Here is a 21450-nt window from a genome sequence, read left to right on the forward strand (position 1 = left end):
ATGTTTGCTTGAATTAAATGGTGTGCAGAAAACAATTGGGCTACGGGGGCAGAACATTTGACTGTGGGAAACAATTGGGCTAGAGCATGGGGGTGGGGGTGGGGAATGTGTGTCAGGGAATGACATCAGACATAACTGGAGAGCAAGTCAGGGGTAAAGTCGCAAAAGTGCTTGGATATCAGAGTAAAGAATTTGGACTTCACCTTGAAGGTAATATGGAGAAACAATTTTTAAAGTAAGGGTGTAAGGAGAGGTGCTGTCAGATGTGTGTATGTATGTCCATGTGTTACAGTACTCCTCATTGCAATGATCACACTAAAACTTTAAATGAATTGATGTAGAAAATTCCTAACTTGGTTGTCCGGGCCCAGTTTAAAACATAAGTCCTTATCCCCTGTTCACTGTGTAACCTGAAGGTATCATTTCCTCTTTTGAGCCTTGGATCTTCATTCTTAGCAGGAAGAGATTGTAGGCTTCTAAAAGTCATTCCATCTCTGAGCCTATGGGTTCTGTTTATATGCTTTAACTAGATGCCTTGGGGAGAAAAATTTAATATTTTCTCTGCATCTGCCAGAAATAATTAAAACTTCCAATTCTAACCAATCTAAATTCAGTTCTCCTGTGAGATTTTCTAACATTTAGGTCAGATGCCAGGAAACTAGCTTCTTGGGATAAAACTACCCAAGCAGAAGTAGCAAGTCTTTTTTTTTTCCCCTCTGTTTGGGATGGGAATGCAGGTGGGTGGAGGGGGTGATAGAATGAGTCTTTTTCTTGCAGTTGTGATTCCAAAGAATCCCTATCCTGCATCTGATGTGAACACTGAGAAGCCCAGCATCCACAGCAGCACCAAAACTATCTTGGACCATCAACCAGGGCAGAGGGGGCGTAAACCAGGAAAGAAGCGGGGCCGGACACCCAAGCCCCTAATTCCCCACCCCATCTCTACCCCATCCAAGTCAGCTGAACCTTTGAAATTCCCAAAGAAGAGGGGTCCCAAACCTGGCAGTAAGGTAGGTAAAAATGTGGGTTTCCCAGAAAGGGATAAAGGGTTATAAAGGGGTAACTCACCCATATCCATCCATCTTGGAAAGGGGCATGTCTGGCCCTATTTTCCACCTTGTGTATACTTTTAAACAGGAATCTCCTACATTGTCATCCCTGCTTAGCTAACTTACCTGGGAATTGGTAATGTAGAGATAGGATGGTGTGGATAAGAAACACATTTTGACTGTGAGAGTTACATTTGAGGAAATTCTGGTCTAATGTCTTCCCTCAATGAAAGGCCCTGCTCCTAATTGTTAACCTACCCAGAATGAATGCCCAAGCACATGAACAGAAACAGAAAATTGACTCTGTACATGTATTTCTTTTTCTAATCCTGCCCCTTCTTTTAAGAAGAAGGAAAGAACATTACTGAATACCTAGCAAGTATAAGGTTCTGTTATCAGACACCATAACATACATATCACGTGATGATCACAAGAACCCAGGAGATGAATTATGTTAATGTCATTTCATAGTGAAGTAAATTGAGACTTAAGAGATGTGAAAGGACTTCCCTAAGGTCACATAGCTAATAAATGGCAAAGGTTCCAGAGATGGGGCCCCACATGTTCTAGTTCCAGGGTCACTGATACCTTACCATGGGCACCATGGGTACTCTCCCACATTTCCTAAAGGAGCTAACGCTTACGTCTAGTACAGGACAAGACCGCTGAGTCAAACGTCACTGAGCACCATTACTGCAAGAACCACCTTTTTTTAGTCATGACCAATTCTTCATGCGTGTCTTCCTTAGGGAAACCATTGATAAGAAAGTTCCTCAGCTGCTTCTCTAGGGCTTCCTTTGGCATCATCTTCTCCACTCACTTTTTGTCAGGGGATTTTCTGCATGTCCCTCCTGAACTAGACCACCTGAGTTTCAATGTAGAAATGATACCTAGTTCTCCCTGGGCACTCCATTCTAATCTCATGAGTTCTTCCCTAAGTTTGGTTGGTTAACTGATTGTTTTGGCTTTGTGTATTAGCTCCAGTTGACTTCAGTTCTTCTAGAATACAAGCTCCTCAAAGTCAGGAACCTAGTCTTGTTCTTTTCTCTTTTTTCCTGTAGTGCCTTATATCTTAGTCTCTTGGGAAATGTTCAATATATGCAGGATGGATGGATGATTTTACTTATGATGTTCTAATTGAGATGATCTTATTTATTGGCTTTGAATTCTTGATATCACATCCTCATCTTCTATGTAATATATGTGCTCTTGATCTATCTATCACTAACCCCTAGCCCAAGTCCTCATTCATTTTTGTCTCCACTACTCTCTTCTTATTCTCCTGCTATGGAGAGACACTGAAGGCTCTAAAGATTCCAAGGCCAAGAAGCCATGCTTTTGATGATGTGAAGACATTTTAAGGGCATCAGATTAACCTTGAAAGTTTGCAAAGACAGAATTAAAAAGTAGAAACTCAAGCAGATAGACTTCGTCTCAACATAAAAGGAACGGTTAAATCTATCCCAAAACAGAAGTAGTGATCTGCGAAGAAGAAGAAGAAGAAGAAGAAGAAGAAGAAGAAGAAGAAAAGGAAAAGAAAGAGGAAGTAGTGATCTTCCATCACTAGAGGCATTTTGTCAGGGACTAGATGACTATATGGGAGGGATATTTTCAGGAGAGGGAAGTAGGAGAGAGATGGTTGGATTAAGTGGCCTTTGAGATCCTTCAAAACCTAAACACTGCGATTCTATGATCGCTGCTGCTCTGCTTCCTTGGGAAGTCCTCAACATAGTAATAACCAAAGTCCCCGTTCTTTCCAACCCTCTTGAAAACAATAATTCTCATCTTATCCTGTATTTTATGGGCTGGCATTTGACTCGCTAATTCCCCCTCCTGTCCTTATGCCTACTTCTGTAAATGTATATGCCTTCCACTTAACCCATGACCCTTATGTTCCCTTCTAAAGTGAAGTGGTCTCATGACTAGAGCAGAGGCTTTGAAGCCAGACAAACAGGTTTATATCTCATTTCCATTTCTTACCACTTGTGTGACTGTGAGAAACATCTTTGAGTAAGGCTCTGAGCTCCAGTTTTCTCACCAATAAAATGGAGATGAGGTAATAATATGAATAGATATGATACATGTATCTCAAATAATAATGATGTCTTCCATCTCTCTGCTTTCTGCTACAATATTTGGGCTCCTAACCTACCAGGCTTGTTCCTTCAGGGATCCCGTGAAATCCCACCACCAACTCAGTGAAGTTGAACTGATGTTTCCTTTCTTCCCTGCTCCTTGTTTATTTAAACTTTTATTTTAAGCAGTATCCAAAAAAAAAAAGAAAGAAAAAAGAAATGTCCATGTCCTGTGTATGCTTTGAATGTTTCATGTTTGTATGATAACTTCCACAGACAAGGCCATCTTATATATGCCTGCTGTCACTGGTGCTGTCACTTTAGATAATACACTCCTAGAAGGCAGACAGGTTTATATAGCTCCCAGCAGTGGAAACAACATGGGACATTTAGTAAAAAGGGATTTCTGAACCTCAGTGATGATTACAATTTCCTTGCATTCAGAAAGGCTTTTAGAAAACTATTTCTTGGAAAGAAGCTTCTGAGATCTTTCTCTCCTACAGACTGCCCTGAACAGCATAGAGGAGATATTCGATTTTCCTTAAATCATTTGTAATCCTTCCCCCATTATCGGTATTCCGTACTGTGTGCTTCATTCAGAATATTTATTGAGACTTATTATATGGCAATTGCAATACTAGGAACAGTACTCAGAATCAGACCCTCAAGGAGCTCCAGGCTAATAGGGGACACCAGTATGTAAATATATATGACAATACATTGTGACAGATGCAATACAAAGTACAGAGATAGCACAAAAGAGACAGTAACTAGAGGAAATCTAGAAAAAATTTCCTGGATAAACAGATATGTATAAGGTAAAAAAAAAAAAAAAAAGAAAGAAAGAAAGAAAGGCCATTCCAGGCAGAAGGGACAGATATTACTGTAAAAGCAGAGCCCAGGTAAAATTGCAGAGCTTTTAGAGAAGTAATTTAGTTAGAGATTCAAATCTTAGGGTAGAAAGTTTAAGATAAGCAATGGCAGATGATAAGCTGAAGAGGTAGACAGAGGAACGAATTGATAGTTAGGGGAAGGAACGTTTCCATTTTTAAAGAGAGAAGCAAAGTACAAAATAATGTCAAAGTAGACTTAAGCCTTTTGTACTTTTGTGTGCCCAGCTGATGAAGAACCTGGAATTTCAAATGATAACATTGAGTCTAGTATAAATGACAGTGAATTAAGCGCTGGCTCTAGAGAAGCCCAGAGTCTTGTACATAGATTCAGAAAATATTTGCTAAGCATCTACTGTATGTAAAGTTTGGGGCAAGATTCTGTGTGGAAAACAAAGTGAAAACACAGCCCTATCCACAAATACATATTTCGTTTCATGGGTGAATTGAGTACTAGGAATAGAGGAATCAGAAGACAAGTTACCTGTCATGGGTAGCAAACTTTTCCCCATCCGTTTTGACAGAGGAAACCTCGGACTTTGCTGAACCCACCACCCACCTCACCAACAACCAGCACCCCTGAACCGGACACCAGCACTGTACCCCAAGATGCTGCCACCATCCCCAGCTCAGCCATGCAGGCCCCCACAGGTAAGAGCAGATCATGGTATTAGCTACAACAAGGCCCAGGCCCCAGTATCTGTACTTTCTCTTGTCTTGCACCAGCAATTAGACCCCTGTCCATTTGTAAACCTAAATCAGATCTTTAAAAAAAAATTTTTTTTATCTTTGGCACTTGAAATAGTTTCAGAGAAACCTTCATCCTTTCCAAGCAATTGAAGAAACTTGGATAGATGTTCTGTGAACTCAGGGCTGGGGAGCTGGGGCACGAGGTGGGGTGGAGGCAGGGCCAGCACCAGGACCCCCCGGCCCACTTTGTATTCATACTCATCCTTTCCATTTGGGAGTGCTCCCTGTTTACTGAGCCCTTGCAGAATCCTTCCAGCATTACAGTAATCCTGCCACCACTGAAATACGTGTGCAACTGCTCTGATTTTTTTTTTTCTAGTGAAAATAGTCTTTCTTGGATATTTAGAAAACAGGATTGTGGGAGATATTTCTCATTAAGAACTTTGGTACACTATAACACATGAGGAAGAGTCAGTAACTGCCCAGGGTCCCACAGGGCTATTCGCTCAGCACGACTGTAACCCGATAAGCTGCCTAAGAAAACCTTAGCAATTTAAAATCATTTATATACCTTATAGCTAAATTTTTTTTCCATAAGTTATATTTTATAGTAGAACTTAATTACTCTTTTCTGACTGTTAAAGAAATGGCACAAAATTAAGCTAATCAACTTGGGTATTTGTATTTATTTTCTTCTCTCCTGGGGAGTAAATTCAGCCTTTCCACAGCCACTTGGTTGCACAGAGCTCTTAGTCAAACGCACACGGCTCTTCCTCGGAGAAACCAGAGCTGTGAGCCTCTTCACTGCCTGGGACTCTCAGCCGCCACTCAAGGAAGGGCTCACACTTGAGTTAGCACAGGCTGGAAAAAGAGCTCCTGGAAGGGCAAAAACAGGGTGCTCCGGTGGTTTTTATCTGTGGAGCCTGCTGTTGAGGTATTAGTTTGATTTTTTTTTTTCCTTAAAGGAATCCTTTTTCCCACAGTGTAACCGCCACACATTGTCACCAGTACCGTCTTCCTAGTTCGACATCCCTTCCCCTCCCCAGCCTTCAGACTCTCCCGCAGTAATTTCTGCTGCAGCAAAGTTTGAGGAAAGCTGCATCATTGGTGGGACATCATCTTATTGGGAACCATCATCTCTGTCCTCAGTTCAGGTAAAATAAGAATAGTGGCTGCAGGCTTCATTTCCAGGATCATATCAACAAACCCATCCAACTCAAGATCTTGTAGTGGCTTCTTTTTTCCTTGAATTGGCAAGCTCTCCTCAACCCAGTTCTGATGGAACCTTAAACCTCCTTCCTTGTGACACTTCTGGCAGCTTGGTTTGGTCTGGCTCGTCCCCACTCTGTGCAGGACTGGTCTTTTGGGGTGGGCTTGATTTCAAAGGCTTGGACTCTTCGGTGAGTGGAAGCAGAATAGGAATGGCCTTTTGCTCCCCTGAGTGACAGGTCTCTTGCAGAGTGAGCAGTGGTTCCACTCCAGGGTTTCTCTTAGGATCTTAGCTGCTCGGTGCTAAGTCATCCCACAGTTCCCCCTCTGCACTAGTGAGTGAGTGGGGCCTTGGCAGCATCCAAGGGTTCTGTAGGACAGATCCGTGCTTTGACAGTTTGGTTTGCAGACTCCCTTGGCTTGCTCCACTGAGGCAACTTTTTACAACTTGATGGGAAGTTTTCACTGTCTTCTGAGGTATTTTTTACATCTGAGGTTCCGTTTGTGGGAAATTCAGTAGGCTGAGAAAATCACTCACTTTCTGAAGAAAGGTCAATACTTGTAGTCGAACTTGAGGCAGTGCGTTTGAAGATGTTGGTTCTTTCCTCCTCCCACAATCACCTCTGGTCCAAGTAGAGAGACCACCGTTGCCAGGCTGTGACGAGTAACTGCCACAGTGGAATCACGGGTAGCATGCCGGCCTGGTAATACCTGTGACGAGGTGACTTTCTTCAGCTGCTCCTGAGTGAAGTGCTCCACATAAGCCTCCAGGTGAGACAGCAGCACTTTCCACGTGTGCTCATCGTGACCCTCAAACAGCTGGAGCAGCACGGGGATCACCTGTGACTGGAACGGGGCCAGCAAGAGCCAGCAAGGGAGTTCTGGGGTTTCTCCCTGTGCAGTCTTTTACGGAGCCAAGCAGATGAGGAAGAAAACTTTTAAAGGCTGCTGGCTCTACACACACCAACTGGTTAAGCAGAAGAGGCACCAACCATGATGCTATTAATTCCTCTCACGAGCAGCTGAAACTTGAAGAATTCTGATTTTTTTTCCTCTTTACTCTTCAACATTAAACTTTTCAAGAAATTCACAACTTCTAGACCATCGTTCCTGAGGAGGTCATGGGCAAGGTGCAGAGTGCTGGCTGACATCTTGGAATGGGATAAAGCAAGGTCTGTTGAAAGCTGAGGAGAACATCCACCAAAACGGAGACCCAGAGCTACAGTTATTTTCCAGAGAGTGCCTTCTCCCTCTTCTCAGGACCCCTGTAGCTGCAGACTGACCAAAGCAAACACCAGCCCATACAAACCCAAACAAAGCCCAGGCTGATTTTTTAGCATCATTGATGGTGGCAAACTTGGTGCTGTGAGAGTGAGCATGATTTTTGGAGACCGACCAATGAACATTTGATTCAGAGCAAAGTGTGGTGACTATTTTTTTATCTGTCTCCATTTCATAAACCAGCCATCTATGAAGGTAACTAAAGAGCTACACCAGTAGAATAGATATACAGTCTCCCAGTGGGGTAACTATAAAGAATAATTCTCATTTCTTTTCTTTTTTTTTTTTAATTTATTTATTTCGAGAGAGAGAGAGAGCCTGAGCAGGGGAGAGGCAGAGGGAGAGAATCCCAAGTGGGCTTTGCATATCAGTGTGGAGCCTGAGGCCTGGCTCGATCCCACGAACCACGAGATCATGACCTGAGCCGAAACCAAAAGTCGGACCTTAACTGACTGAGCCACCCAGGTGCTCCTCTTTTTTTTTTTTAAGTTTATTTATTTTGAGAGAGAGAGAGAGGGAGGGAGGGGCAGGAGAAAGGCAGAGAGAGAATCCTAAGCAGGCTCCACACTGAGACCACAGACCGATGTAGGGCTCGATCCCACAAACCATGAGATCATGACCTGAGCCAAAACCAAGAGTTGGATGCTTAACTGACTGAGCCACCTGGGTACCCCATGAATAACACTCATTTCTTATGTGTAAAGTAAAGATACGTGTGTGAAACCTTACTCTGCTTACTCTGCAGATTCTCTACCTTCTTTAGAGATATTTAAGCAATTGGAATAGTCCCCAGGGAAGTTAGCATAGTCTTTTTCTTAGAGTTAACTATGTCTCCACCCAAATCCTGGAATGTTAGAGCTTGAAGGGAAGGCCAGCTATAGTTTCTTCTCCAGCTAACCATTGGAAGACAACATAGCCTACCTGTGGTATTTATGTCCAGTTCTAGTCAGGGTCTTATCACATATTTCTCCAAATACATCATCTGCATCTAGCCCCAGCCAATGACTGGGTTTGCTTAGTCTAAAAGAGTGTCATTAGATTAATGAAACAGTGGCCTTTGCCCCTAAGCTCCATGGATGAGGAAGAAAAACACAGATGAACACTTTTCTATGAATCAATAGAAATATTGATTATGTTTCCCAACCCCTAGATGCCTGTATATTTGCTTGGTTTGCCCCATATCATTCTGGATACCTCTAAGGTGCCTAGTTGTCTTTTCAACATTACCTGGAAGACCCACATTAGTGGATCGCTTTGGCAATATTAAGAGCCTTTTCTGGTTCCATACAAATTTGAGGATTGTTTGTTTTAGCTCTGTAAAGAATGCTGGTGTTATTTTGATAGGGACTGCATTGAATATTTAGATTGCTTTGGGTAGTATTGACATTTTAATGATATTTGTTTGTCCAATCCATGAGTATGGAATGTTTTTCCAGTTTTTTGTGTCTTCTTCAATTTCTTTCATAAGCTTTCTATAGTTTTCATTGTATAGATTTTTCACTTCTTTGGTTAGGTTTATTCCTAGGTATCTCGTGGTTTTTGGTGCAATTGTAAATGGGATCGATTCCTTGATTGCTCTTTCTGCTGCTTTGTTATTGGTGTATAGAAATGCAACTGATTTCTGTACATTGATTTTATGTCCTGCGACTTTGCTGAATTCATGGATCAGTTCTAGCAGTTTTTTTGGTTGAGTCTTTTGGGTTTTGCACATAGTGTCATGTTGTCTGCAAAGAGTGAAAGTTTGGCTTCCTCCTTGCCAATTTGGATACGTTTTATTTCTTTGTGTGACAACCCACTTTAGAAGCTGAAGATTTAACTCTTCTTAATCTCCTTGTCACTTACCCACCCACACACACTTCCCTATCTTAATACCATGATATTATAATTTTGATTAGATTGAAAGCGAGTATTTTGTCATTGTAATTTGTGGAATGCTATTCTCAATTGAACCAAGTAGTGTACTATGATTATTCTTCCTTTGTTGCACATTTTGTTTTCAGAGTAAATCTTGTTGATTTCTTTGTGTGTTTATTTTGCTAGATAGTTATTAATTCAACCTTAAGCTCTCTTACTACTATGTATATCTCTCTTTATGTTCAAGCACATTATATATTCTATCCATTTCAAACCCTTAAAAAGAAGTCTCTTCTGGAGCCTTCTGAGTTTCTCAACATCCTCTTCTCCTACCATTTGTGTTATTCCCGGTTTGCTCCTTCCCATGCCTTTATTTTCCCATGTAAATGTTTCATAGATATGCATGTTTAATTTTGCATGAAACCTATTTGTTCTCTTTGAAGCTTCTCTTCATCAGTAGTATTCTGCAATCTCACCTGAGATGTGAGTATTTTTCCTTGCCATGCTGGACACTTCATGTGCCCATCCATTCTTTAGTTTCTTGAAATTTTCTTAAATTCTTTTTTCAGTGACTTTGTTCCACTTCTTTGTCTCCCTTCACTCCTTCTGGCACACATGTTATTCAAATGTTGAACCTCTTGAACTCGTAGTGTAATATTATTAACCCTCTTTATTCTTATCCCTATTCTCCTTGACGTTTTGCTCAACTTTTGTCAAAGCTTACCTCAACTGTATCTTCCAGACTTTGTATTTAGTTTCTTGTGTCTAGCATCTTACTTTTAAAGTATCCTTATTCATTATTCTAGTGGCATTTTCCAAAGGGTGTTTGGTGGAAAACCAGTCCTGCAAAATTATCTGCCTAAAAAGATCCTACATACATTTAGGAAATTGGTCACATACACTTAGTGTATGTGACTTCCCCACTCTTGGATATTCGCATCTGCTATGAACTCTTTTTTGTTTTCTGAATTTTTTACTAGACTGGTTTTTTTTTTTTTTAGGTTCACAACAAAATTGAGCAGAAGGTCCAGAAATTTTCCATATACCCCTGCCTCCACACATGCACAGCCTTCTCTATTATCAGCATTCCCCCACCAGAGTAGTAAGTACATCTGTTTCAAGTGATCAACCTCTATTGAAACATCATTATCACCCAGGGCCCGTAGTTTACATTAGAGTTCTCTTGTGGGGTTGTACATTTTGTGGGTCTTCACAAATGTATAATGGCATGTATCCACCATCATAGGGTAATACAAAATATTTTAACCGCCCTAAAAAAACGTCCATGCTTTGCCTATTCATCCCACCTTCCCCCCTGACTTCTGGCAACCACTCATCTTTTTGCTGTCTCTGTAATTTTACCTTTTCCAGAATGTCATGTATTTGAAATTATGCAGTATGTAGCCTTTTCACACTGACCTTTTCACTTAGTAATGTGCATTTAAATTTTCTTCATGTCTTTTCATGGCTCATTTCTTTTTAGGGCTGAATGATATACCATTGTCTGGCTGTATCACAGTTTATCTATTCACCTACTGAAGGACATCTTGTTTGCTTCCAAGTTTGGGCAATTATGAATTAAGCGGCTGTAAACATCCATGTGCAGATTTTTGTGTGGACATAAATTTTAAATTCCTTTGGGTAAATACCAAGGAATGAGATTGCTGGTCATATGGTAAGAGCGTGTTTAGTTTTGTAAAGTATGGCCAAACGGGCTTCCAAAGTGGCTGTACCATTTTGCACTCCCACAAGCAATGAATGAGAGTTGCTTTTGCGCCAGCATTTGGTGGTGTTAGTGTTCTGGATTTTGGCCATTCTAATAGGTGTGCAGTGGTATTTCATTGTTGTTTTATTTTGCATATCCCTAATGATATACACACACACAAGGAAAGCGTCTTGTCATATGTTTATTTGCTATTTGTGTATCTTCTTTGCTGAGATAGCTAACAGTTTTTAATTGGGTTCATTTTCTTATTGCTGGCTTTTTAAAAATTCTTTGTATATTTTGGAAAACAGTTCTTTATCAGGTGTACCTTTTGCAGATTTTTCTCTCCCTTTGTGGCTTTTCTTCTCATTATCTTGATTGTGTCTTTCACAGAGCAGAAGATTTCAATTTTAATGAATCCATCTTATCAACTATTTCTTTCATGGATGACACCTTTGGTGTTATATCTAAAAAGCCGTTGCCACACCCCAAGGTCATTCTCATTTTTTCTCCTGTTTTATTTTCTAGGAGTCTTATAGTTTTGAATTTTACATTTAGGTCTGTGACCTATTTTGAGTTAATTTTTGTGAAGGGTATAAAGTCTGTATCTAGATTCCTTTTTTTTTTTTTTTTGCATGCAGCTGTCCAGTTGTATCAGTGCCACTTGTTGAAATGACCGTGTTTTTCTCTATTGTATTGCCTTTGTTCCTTTATCAAAGATCAGTTCACTGTATTTATGTGGGACTGTTCTTCAGCTTTCTGTCTGTTCCTTGATCTATTTGTCTATTCTTTCACCAATACTATACTGTCTTGATTACTGTAGCTTTCCAGTGAGTCTTGAAGTTAGGTAGTTTCAGTCCTTGTTCTTCTCCTTCAATATTGTATTGACTATTTAGAGGTTTTTTGCCTCTCCATATAAACTTTAGATTCATTTTCTCAGTAGCCACAAAATAACTTGCTGGGATTTTGATTGGGATTGCATTGAATTGTAGATCAAGTTGGAAAAAACTGACATCTTGACAATATTGGGTCTTCCTGTCTGTGAACATGAGATATCTCTTCATTTGTTTAGTTTCCTCTTTCTTATTTTATTTTTTTATTATGATAAGTGTACTCTTTAATTCCCATCACCTATTTCACCCATCCCCCTACCCAACTCCCCTCTGGTAACTATTAGTTTGTTCTCTGTAGTTAAGAGGGTTTTTTTATTTTTATTATTCATCAGACTTTGTAGTTGTCCTTATGTAAGTTCTACATATTGTGTTAGGTTTATTCCCAGTATTTTATTTTTGGAGGTACTAGTGTGAACGTATTGTGTTTTTAATTTCAGATTTCACTTGTTTCTTGCAATTTGACTTTTGTATATTTACCTTGTATCCTGCAACTTTGCTATAATTGTTTATTAGTTCCAGGATTTTTTTTTTTTTTTGTCAATGCTTTTGCATTCTCTACATAGACATTTGTGTCATCTGTGAAAAAGAGAATTTTATTTCTTCTTTCCCAATCTGTATACCTTTTATTTCCTTTTCTTATTACATTAGTCAGGACTTCTGGTACAATAATGAAAAGTTGTAGTGAGAGGGAACATGCCCTGTTCCTGATCTTAATGGGAAAGCTTCTGGTTTCTCACCATTAAGTGATGTCAGCTGAAGTTTTTTTTGTAAATATTCTTTATCAAGCTCAGGAAGTTCCCCTCTAGTCCTTATTTGCTGAGAGTTTTTATCATGAATCAGTCTTGGATTTTGTCAGATGTTTTTTCTGCATCTATTAATATGATCATGTAAGTTTGGTTTTTTTTAGCCTGTTTATGTGATGTATTACATTAATTGATTTTTTAATGTTTTGAACCAGCCTTGCACACCTGAAATAAATCTCATTTGGTTGTAGTGTGTATATATATATATATATATATATATATATATATATGTATATTTTAATGTATTATTGGATTGGATTTGCTAATAATTTGTTGAGGATTTTTACATCTACAGACATTGGTCTGTAATTTTCTTTTCTTGTAATGTTTTTCTCTGGTTTTGGTATTAGGGTAATGCCAGTCTCCTAGAATGAATTATGAAGTATTCTCACTGCTTCTGTTTTCTAAAAGAGCTTATAGGTAATTGGTAAAATGTATTTTTTAAATACTTAGTAGAATTCACCAGTGAATCCATCTGAGTCTGGTGCTTTCTATTTTGGAAGAATATTAATTATTGATTCAATTTCTTTAATAGTTATTGGCATATTCAGATGATCTTTTTCTTCTTGTGTGAGTTTTGGCAGACTGTGGATTTCATGGATTGGTCCATTTTATCTAGATTATCAAATTTGTGGGCCTAGAATTATTCATAGTATTGCTATGTTATCCTTTTAATGACTATGGATCCGTAGTGGTGTCCCCTCTTCTATTTCTGATAGTAGTAATATGTGTCATTTTTTTTTAATTTGGCTTGTCTAAAGGCTTTTGATACTATTGATCTCTTCAAAGAACCAGCTTTTGGTTTCATTGATTTTGTTGTTCGATTGACTTCTTGTTTTCAGTGTCATTGATTTCTGCTGTTCCTTATTATTACTTTTCTTATGCTCACTTTAGATTTAATATGCTCTTTTTTTCTAGTTTCCTAAAGTAGAAGCTTAGATTTTTTCTTTTAATGCTTATTTATTTTTGAGGGAAAAAGAGACAGAGTGCGAGCGGAGGAAGGGCAGAGAGAGAGGGAGACACAGAATCCGAAGCAGGCTCCAGGCTCTGAGCTGTCAGCACAGAGCCCAAAGCGGGGCTCAGACCCACAAGCTGCAAGATCATGACCTGAGCTGAAGTCGGCCACTCGACTGACTTAGCCACCCAGGTGCCCCAAAGCTTAGATTATTGATTTCAGATCTCTCTTCTTTTCTAATATGTACATTCAATGCTGTATATTTCCCTCTATCCACAGCTTTTGCTGCACCCCAGAAATTTTGATAAGTTGCATTTTTATTTTCATTTAGTTCAAAATATTTTTAAATTTATCTGGAGATTTATTCTTTCACCCATGTGTTATTTATATGTATATTGTCTAACCTCCAACTATTGGGGGGATTTTCCACCTATATTTCTATTACGGATTTTTTGTTTATTCCATTGTGGTTTAAGAGCAAACATTGTATGATTTCTATTCTTTTAAATTTATTAAGGTTTATTTTATAGCCCAGTGTGTGGTCTGTCTTCATGAATGTTTCATGTGAGCTTGAGAAGAATGTGTGTTCTGCTGTTGCCGAGTGAAATAACCTACAGATATCAATTATATCCAATTGATTGATGGTGCTATTGTGTTCAACAATGTACTTACTATTTTCTGCCTGCTAGTTCTGTCCATTTCTGAGAGAGAGATGATGAAATCTCCAATTAAAGTAGTGGATTCATCTGTTTATCTTTGGAGTTCTATTAATTTTTACCTCGGACTTTTTTTTTTTTAATTTATTTATTTTTAATAGAGAGAGACAGAGCACACGTGGGGGAGGGGCAGAGAGAGAAGGAGACACAGAATCCAGAGCAGGCTCCAGGCTGCGAGCTGTCAGCACAGAGCCTGACATGGGGCTCGAACTCACAAACCGCGAGATCATGACCTGAACCGCAGTCGGATGCTTAACTGACTAAGCCACCCAGGTGTCCCTTTACCTCTGACATTTTGATGGTCTGTTGTTAGGTGCATATACCATAAGAATTGATATATCTTCTTAGATAAATGATGATTATATCATTATGTAATGCCCATCTTCATCTGCAATAACTTTCCTTGCTCTGTAGTCTGCTCTGTCTGAAATTAATATAGTTATCTTTCTTTCTTTTAATTAGTGTTAGTATGGTATATCTTTATCTCTTTGCTTTTCATCTATATGCCTCTTTATAGTTAAAGTGAGTGTCTTGTAGACAACATAGAGTTGGGTCTTATTTTTTGATCCACTTTCAGAATCCCTTTTAACTAATGTATTTAGACCATTGATATTTAAAGTGATTATTGACATAGTTTGATAAGTACCATATTTGTTGAGTTTCCTATTTGTTGCCTTTGTTCTTTGTGCCTATTTTTGTCTTCCACTTTTTCTCTGCCTTTGGTGGTTTTTTTTTTTTTAATTTTTTTTTTTTTCAACGTTTATTTATTTTTGGGACAGAGAGAGACAGAGCATGAACGGGGGAGGGGCAGAGAGAGAGGGAGACACAGAATCGGAAACAGGCTCCAGGCTCTGAGCCATCAGCCCAGAGCCCGACGCGGGGCTCGAACTCACGGACCACGAGATCGTGACCTGGCTGAAGTCGGACGCTTAACCGACTGCGCCACCCAGGCGCCCTGCCTTTGGTGGTTTTAAATGAGCATTTTATATGATTCCATTTTTTTCTCCTTTTTTAGAATATGTTATACTTTTTTAGGGTTTGTTTTTTTTAAAGTTTATTTATTTGAGACAAAGTGTGAGTTGGCGGGGCAAGGGGCTGGGGGGAGGTGGGCAGGGAGAAAGGGAGACATAAAATCCCAAGCAGGCTCCCCACTGTCAGCACAGAGCCCGAGGCAGGGTCAAACTCATGAAACCGTGAGATCGTGACCTGAGCTGAAACCAAGAGTTGTATGCTTAACCAACTGAACCACCCAGGTGCCCCTCTTTTTTAGTGATTTCCCTAGAATTTACAATATGCATTTATAATTAATCCAAGTCTACTTTCAAATAGCACTATACCACTTCACAGATATAATAACAAGAAATCCTAATTCCTCTTTTCCATCCCTTGTATGATTGCTGTCATTCATTTCACTTACACATAAGTGTTAGTAAGTATACACATAACACGTACAAATATATTGTTGTTATTTCTATTTTGAACAAACTGTTATCTGTTAGATCAGTTAAGAATAAGAAAAATAAGTTTCTATTTGCCTTCATGTATGTCTTCTACAGTGCTCTCTATGTAGAGTTGAGTTTCTGATTGATACTATTTTCCTTCTCTTCAAGGAACTTCTTGAACCTTTTTTGCAAGATAATCTACTAGTAATAAAGCAACAAACTCCCTCTTTTTTTTTTTTTTTTTTTTTTTTGTCTGAGAAAGTCTTTATTTCTCCATCACTTTTGAAGGATAATTTTTCAAGGTACAGAATTCTAGGTTCGTGGATGTTTTCCCTCAACACTTTATTTCACTCCAGTGTTTTCTTGCTCACGTGGTTTCTAAGGATGTAAGTTTTGCTGTTGCTCCTCTATAGGTGAGGGGGGTTTTCAAGATTTTTTTCTTCATTTTTTGATTTTCTGCATTTTTATATAATATGCTTAGTTGTAGCATTGTTTTTGGTATTTCTCATGCTTGATGTTCTCTGATCTTCCTAGATCTATGGTTTGGTGTGTGATATTAATTTGCAGAAATTCTTCTGTCCTTATCCCTTCAAAAATTTCTTTTGTTCCTTTCTTTATTCTCCTTCTGATATCCCTGTTATGTGTATACTGCACCTTTTATAGTTATCCCACAGTTCCTGGATAGTCCCTTGGGAGTTTTTGTTTTGTTTAGTTTTTTCAGTTTTTTATTTTTTTTTTTTTCTCCTTGCTTTTCAGTTTGGGAAATTTCTATTGAGATATCATCAAGCCCAGTGATTCTTTTCTTGGCTATGCCCACTGATAAGTCTACTAATGAGTCCATCAAAGGCAGTCATTTCTGTTGCAGTAAACATTGCAACAGATCTCTAGCATTTCTTTTTGATTCTTTCTTAGAATTTCCATCTCTTCATTTACGTTGCATATCTGTTTTGCATGCTGTCTACTTTATTCATTAGAGCCCTTAGAAAAAATCATAGTTTTAAATTCCCAGTCTAATAATTCCAACATCCCTGCCTTGTCTGAGTCTGGTTTTTACGCTTTCTAGTCTAAGGCTAGTTTCTTATGTGTATGCTTTAGTCTTATGCTCTGTCTCTTAAAACTGCAGTTTTTGCCTTTTAGTATACCTTGTAATTTTTCTCTTGATAACCAGACATGATGTACTAGGTAAAAGGAGTTGTTGTAAATAGGCCTTTACTAATGTGATGGTAAGGTTCTGGGAAAGGAAGAAGTGTTCTATAGTCCTATGATTAGGTCTCAGTCTTTGTGGGGGGTGGGGGGGCGCGGGGAAGGGCTGTGCCCCTAAAGTATGAACTTCACCAGTATTTCTTATCCTCCTTGCCCTTAGGTGGGACAGGATGGCTGGAGGAGGCTAGAATTGGGCATTTCCCTTTCTCCCAGGTAGTTTAGGCTCTATCAAATCCCAGCAGGTTAAACTCTGGTAAAATAGTTTCACCTGAGGGCAGGCCTTGTTAAGGCCAGTCTACTCTTCTGTAGACTCTTGCATGTTTTTAAAATGGTTCCTTTTCTGCACTCACTGATGGAAGCATGGAAGCATGGAAGCATGAGGGGATTTTTCTGTAAGACTGTGAGAATGTGGTTGAGCTCCTAAAGGTAAAACTCACAAAAGTGTGGGACACCTCCCCCTCAATGACTGGGTTTCTCTAGAGTTTTTAACTCTCAGACTTGTCCACACTAAACTTCCAGCAATTCATCAGTTACGTTTAGATTTTCCTGCCTTGGCATTGGTTACTGTGGAAAGGGTCTGCTCATGGGTTTCTGCTTGGTAAAATGTGGTTTTCTGTATTCTCCCATTTGTCTCCAAACTTGGGTGGCATCAGTTTGCCCTGTGACCTCACTTCTTTGAAGGATCTAAAAAGGATTGTTAATTTTTCATTTTGTTCAGCTTTTCACTTGTTGTTAGGATAGAATAGCCACTTCCAAGCTTTTAACATGCTGAACCCGTCTCCAATTTTTTTATAGCCTCTGATTTCATGGATGCAGTAGAAAACCAAAACATGACAATTATAAATTTTAATATTTTAATATTTAATATAAAATTTATATATTTTAAAAACAGGGCAAAAGCATAAACTATGAAAGAAAGGCATATAACCTTTTATATACCAGAAAAAGGTGATATCTTATTAAAATTAAGACAACCCGTCTCTCTTCTACATGGCATCATTTGGAGTAGCTCATTTGGGACTGGAGGATCCAGTTCCAAGATGGTTCATTCACATGGCTAGCAAAATTGGTGCCGGTTATTGGTTCTTCTCTACACGGACCTCTCCAGAGGGTAGTTTGGGCTTCCTCATACCATGGTAGGTGAGTTCCAAGAGCAATTGTCCCAAGAGACAAGAAGTAGAGACTTCCATTTTCTTAAGACTCAAGCCCCCTAATTAGCACAGCATCATTTCTACCATATTTTACTGATTAAGCAGTCATAGAGCTCAGATTCAAGAGAAGGAGAATAGACCCCCCTCTTCTATAGGAAGAGGGTCAAAGAATTATGGACCATATTTTAAAGTCACCTCAGTCTACTCTCTGGACATAATTCATTTACATTTTTCCTGCCTGGGAAATTTATTCTTCCCCTTGCAAGAGTCTCCATTAAAAGTCTCTTACCTTTACAAATCAGGCTCTGGATCTGGGATCTCATCATCTAAATCAGATGCAGGTGCAGATGAGACCTCCCAGGTGCAGATTGTCAGGCACAGCTCCTTGAGTGTCGTTCCTCTCAATCTGAAGACCTGTGAACTAAAGAAAAATGCTGTCTGCTCCCCACGTAGCCCACCTACAGTGGTGGGACAGGCATTGGGTAACTTACAGATACACCCATCCAACCGGGAGTAGTCCCTGGCCTGTAGAAATTCTGAAATCCAGCCGGGCGCATGTTGCCAGCTCCTTAATTAGACCCAATATTACTTTCTTGGGACTGTTTTCCATGGCTCTCAGCTTTGTCCTCTGAATCATCCTTCCCTTTCCACAGAAAACAGATTGCTTTCTTGGTCTTCATCCCGTCTGTGAAAGGTTTGGGTCTAAAGGCTTCTTCTGTTCATTCTGTACCATTTCTGTCCCTTTTAGTCTGAGCTGCCAATGCTTCCACCACAATGAGTCTCTTAGAAACTTGAGGGGTTTACTAGGAATATTATTGGGATTTTCTTCATTAGACAAAGGCACAACCAAAATCTCTTGAAGATAAGCTCTTCTCTACTTTGGGCTTCCTCTGTGGCTGCTGTGAGACAATGCTCTTAAGAGTCTTAGGAACTCCTACCGTTTAAGGGAAAAAATCTGCAAGACTGACCCCTAAGATTCTTAGAGGGCCCTTTGGTCAGAAAGAGTCTACGAAGCATAGTCTTAATCATTCTGGCACCTTAATAAAATATTTTATTGCCCCATCTGGATTTGACCCTTTCATAACTTAGAATTATTTGCCTTCTGGAAGGACTAGAAATGAGAAGCAATTTTATTTGTGGGCTTTTTAAATTTTTATATATTTTTTAAGCTCATCTTTCTCATTCTGCATTTTTATTATAGGCAATGAGAAGCCACCTTGCACTTTCATTACTTTGTCTAGAAGTCTCTTTAGCTATTTCATGAAGCTCACCAGGTACATTTATTTCCTAGTCCCCTGTTACTGCAGATGACAGTGTCATCAAACTCTAAATCACTACCTACCCACGTGGCCCCTGTCCTCCATCTTCCAATAAGATTTTCCTCTCTTGCCTTAGGCTTTCACTGACAGCCTTCTCAAGATCTTATAGGCTTCCATTCTCGAAGCATTGCCAGCTCAGACTAATGAGGACAGAGATGGTACAAAATGAAAAGAACTGCTTGACCCACCCCTTCCCCCCACCGCCTTTTACAGGCTTCTGTTCAAGCCCCTTTCTGCTTTCGCTCACACCCTTTTTGTGGCCCTTCGTGCTTCTTTCTGCTTTCCAGTCTCAAAGCCAATGCCATGTGTGTTAGGTTTTTGTTACTGCGGTACCCTATTTCTGGCACCACTGTCTCTTCCAATAATCTTTTGCTACATAGCAAACCACCACAAAACTTCATGGCTTAAAACAACGATGTGGGCAGGGCTAGGTGGCAGCAGCTTGTACCCATTCCATGTGGTGTCCGCTGAGGTGACTTGACTAGGGATGGAGGACCCACTTCTACACGTGGCTGACAAGTTGGCTGTTGGTTTCTCTCCACACAGACCTTGCCACAGGGTAGCTTTGGCTCCTCACGTGTGGTAGTTGGGTTCTAAGAGTGAATGTCCCGAGAAAGAGGAAATGGAAACTGTCAGCTTCCTAAGTAAGCAAGCCCTGGGCCCAGAAACTGACACAGGGTCATTTCTACATAGTCTGTTGGTCAAGTATCACACAGATCGATGGAAGGGAGGTCAGAGGTGTGAGAGTCATGTTTTTAAACTGCCACAGTCTTCTCAAGGTTTTGTAGTTTGCCTTTTATCTTTCACCCTTTAATCCATGTTAGAATTTCTTTTTGTAATCATCACAGGACTGGTTATATATTTTTTTTCCTTTTGTGTAAACACACAAATCAAATAAAATTTACGTGCAGTGAAACATACATATCTTAAAGTACAATTAAATGAGTTTTAATCTTTGTAAGCACCACGTAACCAGAACTCCAGGCAAGATGAAAGTCATTTCTACCACCCCTGAAAGTTATGTCATGCCTCCTTGTAAGTCGGCCTTCTCTCCCACCTTCATCCTGATTTCTCTCACTGTAGATTTGATTTTTCTGTTTTGAACTTAATAGAGAAATAGAATTATACTATATGTACATTTTATATTTGGTTTCTTTCACTAAAAGTAATGTTTTTGAGAAGCACCCTATCAATAGTTCATTCTTTTTTACTGCCGAATGCTCTCCCAATAAATGAATATACCACAATTTGTATATGCATTCTCTCATTGTGGACGTTTGGGTTGGTTCTAGTTTTAGGCTGTTATGACTAAGCTGCTATGAACATTCTTCTGAGTGTCTTTTCATAGATATATGTCTTCATTTATTTTAACTACTCTTCTTATCTCTTTGAGTTTTTGAATTTTTACTTTCGTGTTCAATGAAAGAGTCATATCATGACATGGAAGTCCTAACTATTTAACAGACTTCACCCAATCCTTCTTTCATTAGATCTGCCTTCACACCCACCTCCAGGGGCCCCTGCCCATTCTTGGGCCTTTTGTGAATTTTAAGATGAAACAGCTTGGTTCTCATCATTGCCCATTCTTGGTTAAGGATTTGGCTTTTTTGGGTCTGCTCAGTCAGTTGCTGCTTTGCTTATCTGCTTTCCAGCTTCCAAAATTTTAAGCTGTCTCCTTTACTGTCTGACTCATGTTAGAGGGTTTTAGCAGAGAACAGAGTTGAATGTGTATTTCAATGCATCTGGTTTATTCTTTACCTTTTCCCCTTCTTTCTTTCCTACCCGTCACCTTCCACATCCTGCCACTCTTACTATTTCCATTTCCGTCTCTCCATCTCCCTTTCCCTTCGAATTAGGTGAGGAATCCTCAGAGAGCATGCGACTCAACCCCCTTGTTTTACATCTGCTAAACTTGAAGCCCCACAGACGAGCATGGCAGTCCATCCATGGCCACCACAGCTACTGCTCTTCTCTATTTTGCCTTTAATGGCAAAAAAGACCTTTTGCTCACCTGTTCTTTCTTCCATTAGCGATCCATGACAGTGTGAGAAAGCAGAGTACCCTCTTCAAGTGGGTCCTGGAAGGCATACCAGAAGAATGTCATAGCTGACCAGGCTGCCATGGGTTCTCTCTGGAGATCAAGGAAGCACCTCAGTTTCGGACTGCTTCTTACTCATGTGCCTTCCCTGTTCCCCGCCCAGCACAGTGCCAGGTA

General features: G+C 39.7%; 1 protein-coding gene and 1 pseudogene across 12 annotated transcripts in view; one reads left to right on the plus strand and one right to left on the minus strand.

Annotated features, from left to right (window-relative positions):
- SCMH1 (Scm polycomb group protein homolog 1) overlaps positions 1–21450 on the plus strand; it is a 186641-nt gene that overhangs the window by 142511 nt on the left and 22680 nt on the right. For 11 of the 12 annotated variants that reach the window (XM_047082518.1, XM_047082524.1, XM_047082520.1 and 8 more), the window contains 2 exons: positions 778–1010; positions 4539–4665. The exons of the other annotated variant lie outside the window; for it this stretch is intronic. In XM_047082518.1, coding sequence (XP_046938474.1) covers positions 778–1010; positions 4539–4665 — 360 coding nt within the window. The remainder of the gene's footprint in view (positions 1–777; positions 1011–4538; positions 4666–21450) is intronic. 12 annotated transcript variants of the gene reach the window in all.
- On the minus strand, positions 5701–18473 carry LOC124515792 (protein-associating with the carboxyl-terminal domain of ezrin-like; annotated as a pseudogene).

Source organism: Lynx rufus, unplaced genomic scaffold (assembly GCF_022079265.1).
Source record: "Lynx rufus isolate CCGP_SWC_20201006 ecotype Redwood Valley unplaced genomic scaffold, mLynRuf1.p SCAF_2, whole genome shotgun sequence".
Taxonomy (NCBI): Eukaryota; Metazoa; Chordata; class Mammalia; order Carnivora; family Felidae; genus Lynx; species Lynx rufus.